The following is a 4,791-nucleotide window of genomic DNA, read 5'->3' as shown; positions in this document are numbered from 1 at the left end:
TGTGAGCCACCATGTGGTTGCTGGGAATTGAACTCAGGACCTTTGGAAGAGCAGGCAGTGCTCTTAACCACTGAGCCATCTCTCCAGCCCCCTTAACTTTTATTTTATAGGCATCGGTGTGAAGGTGTCAGATCCCAGGGAACTGGAGTTACAGACAGGTGTGAGCTGCTATGTGGGTGCCAGGAATTGAACCTGGGTCCTCCGGAAGAATGGCCAGTGCTCCTAACGGCTGAGCCATCTCTCCAGTCCTTCCACAAGTCACATTAAAGCATCCTGAAGGACCTGCGATGCGTAGGCTATCTCTGACAGCGGTGTCATTTTATACAAGAGACTTAAGCCTTTCCCCATGATGCCAAGGGGCAGCTACAGCCAGAGACTAGCGACGGTGTGTGGTGGGCATGAGAACAATGCCCAGCCGTCAGGTCCCCCTCTCACCTCCACACTCTTTTCGCTTCTTTCGCGAATTAATTCGTTCTGTTCTCTCAGCTGCTGCTGTTCTTCTTGCAGGGATGAAATTCGGTCTGTTGCCGCTGAAAGCTGATTAAAAAAGATTTCTTACATTTTTTTTAACATCAGAATTAATCTTGCAGTCCAAATGAAGAGCTGACATTTACTTAGATTCTACACAATTTACAATGCATCTTAATGTTTGCTATTTTACTTGCTTGTTTTAAATAGGAAATGCATGGTGCAAACTTCCACAGACATCTATGTAGTAAAACCTCTGCCACATCCGCCTAGCTTTCTGTAATGTCCCCATTCCCCCCCATACTGCAAAATCAGTTATTGATATTTCATGTGAGTGATAATTTATGTACACATACACACAAAAAAACCCTAGAGTTCAGACAGTCACTACTACAGGAGCACCAAGCAGAAATCTGTTATTATCCAAATATTTAGAATAGGCTTTTTAAAAATTTTATTATTATTATTATTTTGTTTTCTAAGACAGGGTTTCTCTGTGTAGCTCTGGCTGTCCTGGAACTCAGAGATCTGCCTGCCTTTGCCTCCCGATTAAAGGCCTGTGCAACCACTGCCTGGCGGTTACAATAACTTTTAATGAGAAGATAGTTATACCAGTAGAGGGAAAGTTTGTATGGTATGCTCTCACTTTAATTAAAAAAATCAGGCCCAAAATTTGTAAAATAAAGACTATTTATGCTAATGACATACAAAGGGATGATGAACATTTTTTTTTAAAATTCATTGTTCTTTCCAGGGGTGCTTTTGTTTTTTGAGGCAGGGACTCACTGTGTAGCTACTGGCTGTCCTGGAACTCGCAGAGATATGCTGTCTCTACCTCCCAAGTACGGGGTTAATACTGTGCGCAGCCACACCCAGCCCCGTTTGCTGCTGTTGCCTGTGTCTCACGCTGGCCTGTACATGCACGTGTGAATACTGGAAGTGACAGCGGGGTCTTCTCCCTTGTCCCACCTTACTTTTTGAGGTCTCTCACTGGACCTGGAGGGTGCTGCTATGGCTAGGCTCGCTGACCCGGCAAGGCAAGAGACTGATCTGTCTGTCTGCTTCCCAGCACGGCGGTTTTAGACACGTGCTGTCCGGCCTGGCTTTAACCCGGGTGCTGGAGATGCTGGCTCAGTTCCTCATGCTTGCGGAGTAAGTATTTTACCACTGACCCATCTCCCCGATCCCCATTTTCAGTATCTTGATAAGCAGAAATATATTTTATTGTCAAGGGAGATTAAAGATTTTGGAGGAAAGAATCAAACTTAAATCATTAGAAACAGGCCCCAGAGGAACCCTTCCTCTCCTGAAATATGTCATCGTGGCTTAAGGGAAGGAAAGTTGGATTTGTTCATGAATGTGTCTAGCAAACAGAGATCATGGGAGGCAAAGGGGACGGAACAATGCAGAAGGCAGACCCCTCCTACTTCTAGCTCCAGACTCCAGTCTGCAGAGGAGGAAGGAGACTGGAGGAGGAAGAAGCAAGTCATCCGTCCACTTTTCCTCAGTGGAGGGATCCTGGGGCACTGAACGGTCCTCTAAAACCCTGCAGCGTTCTCCTCAGACCCCAGGCTGACCTTTCTAAACAGCAGCTGTGCCTAGGAAAGACCTCGAAGGCCCTGAAGGTGTTCAGCTCTTTTTCAACTCCCTGGGCGAATTCTCTAAAGGACATCTTTTTTGTTTGTGTTTTGTTTTTTGTGACAGGGTTTCTATGAGTAGGGCTTGCTGTCCTGGAACTTGTTCTGTAGACCAGGCTGGCCTCGAACTCAGAGATTTGCCTGCTTCTGCCTACCGAGTGCTGGGATTAAAGGTGTGTGCCACCATGCCCTGCTCTGAAGGACATCTTTCCCTCCAGTTACATGCTGAAGAAAACCCCCAGCCAGTGCGTTTCAGGTGTCCACTCAGACTCCAGTCGAAGCATCCCACCTGGCTGGGGAACAGTGCTTTGCTCTGAAGTCATCCAAGTCTCCAGCCCTCCCAGTGCTGCTTCATGGGTATTTGTACCACAGTAAACTGACTGAGTCGCTACAACAAAATTACAAAATCTATGCATCATCCAACTTGGAGACATTAAAACAAGGCTTAAAGACATACTGCCTCCATAGGGCTCCAAGACCTGCCTCCCAAGCAAGGTACGTGTGAGTCCCGGGGCTAACGGCAGTGGCTCCTACCGTGACATTCCCCTGAGAATACTGTCTTTGTACCCCTTTCAACTCACACAATCCTGAGCCCCTCCCTTGAAAGTCCCTAAGGAGCCAGTCAGCCTACAGTGAGCCTCATCGGGTCCTTCACTCACAGACCCTCCTAGCCCACTGCACCCTGCCTCCGTGCTGCGGGGTGTCCATTTTTAAGCCCGTTCTCAAAGCTCTCCTCCTTCCTACTACCTGTGGAAAGCCTCAAGGCTGAGCAACCCCCCTCCTGCTAACAGGAGACAAGATGTGTCCACCAGGGAGACTGCCGGGCAGCGGGCAGCAAGCCTTCTTCCTCGGCCTCAGCCCTCCTTCTTCCTGTCCTTTCATTCTCTCTCTTCCTAGTGAGAAAGCAGAGAAAGACCATGCTGTGGGGAGACTGGATCTGTGCTCGCTAGAGGCCAAAACAGGAGGGTGGGCTGGGTGCCTCTCGGAAGGTCTGTGCTCTCCGGGGCAGCGGGGAAGCACACGACACTACAGCAAAGGTGGGCAGAGAAGAACACTACCATTTCCCATCTGCCCAATGGTGCATTGACCAGAGGTGATAAATTGAGGCCGTCAGGAACTGCCTCAGGACTGGTGTCTCACTAGGAGCCCTACAGGTGGACATAAATGCTCCTGTGCAGTTCCAGCTAAGGCTAGCTCTTCTTCCTCTCAACAAGATGCTCTGGTCAGATGTACCAACATCCCATCTCTTTCTCTCTCTTTCTTCTTCTTGTACTATGTATTGAGCCTAGGGCCTCGTCTATACTAGACAACACTCTACCATGGCATCCTCTTTACTTTTTCTGAGACAGAGTCTCGTTAAGTTGTTCAGGCTGGTTTTGAACTCACTCTCTAGCCCAGGAAGGCTTTGAATTTGTAATCTTCTTGGTTCAACCTCCTGAGTAGCTGGAATGACAGGCCAGCTGCCACCAGGCTGACTTAAACCACTCCTCTTAACCTTGGGTCACTCTATTTTGTTTAAGCAAAAGTTACAAACCTCTTCTTGAAGCTTTGAGTTCGTCTTTTCCAAGCCATCTATCTTGGTCTGAAGATCCCCAACCGTGCAGCTGGAGAGAATAAACACACGATAAGTCTAAACTTAAAGCAGTGGACTGTTCCCAACTGGTGAATGAGAAGGGGGAATCCTGACTTCCTCCATGAAAGGGAGGCGCAGGACTGCTCAGAATTCTGAGGTAGAAACTCAGTTTGTGTTGATACTGAAATAACAACAATCAAAAACTACTGGCATCTGGGCAGTGGTGGTGCGCACCTTTAATCCCAGCACTTGGTAGGCAGAGACAGGCGGATCTCTGTGAGTCTGAGGCCAGCCTGGTCTACAGAAAGAGTGCTGAGGCAGTCAGGTCAACAGAGAGACCTTGTCTTTAAAAGTCAACAAAACACAAAACAAAACAAAACAAAAAACCCAAACCCACCCTTAATAAATCTCACCCTCCAAATAGTCTACCTATCCCATTACTTGGTTAGCTCTGACATAACAGATGGTGAGAATCAAAACTGTATTGGCAGCCATATTAAACCTTTATGTTTTGTTTCCCTATTTGAGACAGTATTTCTCTGTGTATCTCTGGCTGTCCTGGAACTCACTCTGCAGACCAGGCTGGCCTCAAACTCAGAGATCCGTCTCCCAAGTGCTGGGATTTAAAGGCATGCAACCGCCATGTCCAGTCAAGATCATCAGGCTTGAGGGTGTCTGATCCCCTGGAACTGGAGCTACAGGTGATTATGAGCCTTCACTCACTGAGCTATCTTGCCAATCCCCTTTAATATTTTTTTTGTTTGTGTGTACTTTTCTGTGTGCGTACATGTGTAGGCCAGAAGCTGACACTAGGTATCTTCCTAAATTGTTCTTCACTTATTTAAAAAGATTTATTTTAGCTAGGCAGTGTGGCGCACACCTTTAATCCCAGCACTCAGGGAAGCAGAGGCAGGTGGATCTCTGTGAGTCTGAGGTCATCCTGGTCTATAGAGTGAGTTCCAGCCAAAGCTACACAGAGAAACCCTGTTTTGTTTTCCTTTTCAGCTTTATTTTTTATTTTGGTTTTTCGAGAGAGGGTTTCTCTGTGGCTTTGGAGCCTGTCCTGGAACTAGCTCTTGTAGACCAGGCTGGCCTCAAACTCACAGAGATCCG

At 47.4% G+C, this 4,791-nt stretch overlaps 1 protein-coding gene across 2 annotated transcripts in view; it reads right to left on the bottom strand.

The window, feature by feature from the left end:
* The window catches only part of Rufy1 (RUN and FYVE domain containing 1), a 46,628-nt gene that overhangs the window by 20,851 nt on the left and 20,986 nt on the right, over positions 1-4,791 (bottom strand). For both annotated transcript variants that reach the window (XM_005350147.3, XM_026780644.1), the window contains exons 8-9: positions 3,640-3,709; positions 436-537 (exon numbers count right to left, since the gene is read on the bottom strand). In XM_005350147.3, the coding sequence (XP_005350204.1) occupies positions 436-537; positions 3,640-3,709 (172 nt within the window). The remainder of the gene's footprint in view (positions 1-435; positions 538-3,639; positions 3,710-4,791) is intronic.

This window comes from Microtus ochrogaster, chromosome 7 (genome assembly GCF_000317375.1).
Source record: "Microtus ochrogaster isolate Prairie Vole_2 chromosome 7, MicOch1.0, whole genome shotgun sequence".
NCBI lineage: Eukaryota > Metazoa > Chordata > Mammalia > Rodentia > Cricetidae > Microtus > Microtus ochrogaster.
Note: the sequence above shows the minus strand (reverse complement) of the source record. Positions and strands in the feature narration are given on the sequence as shown.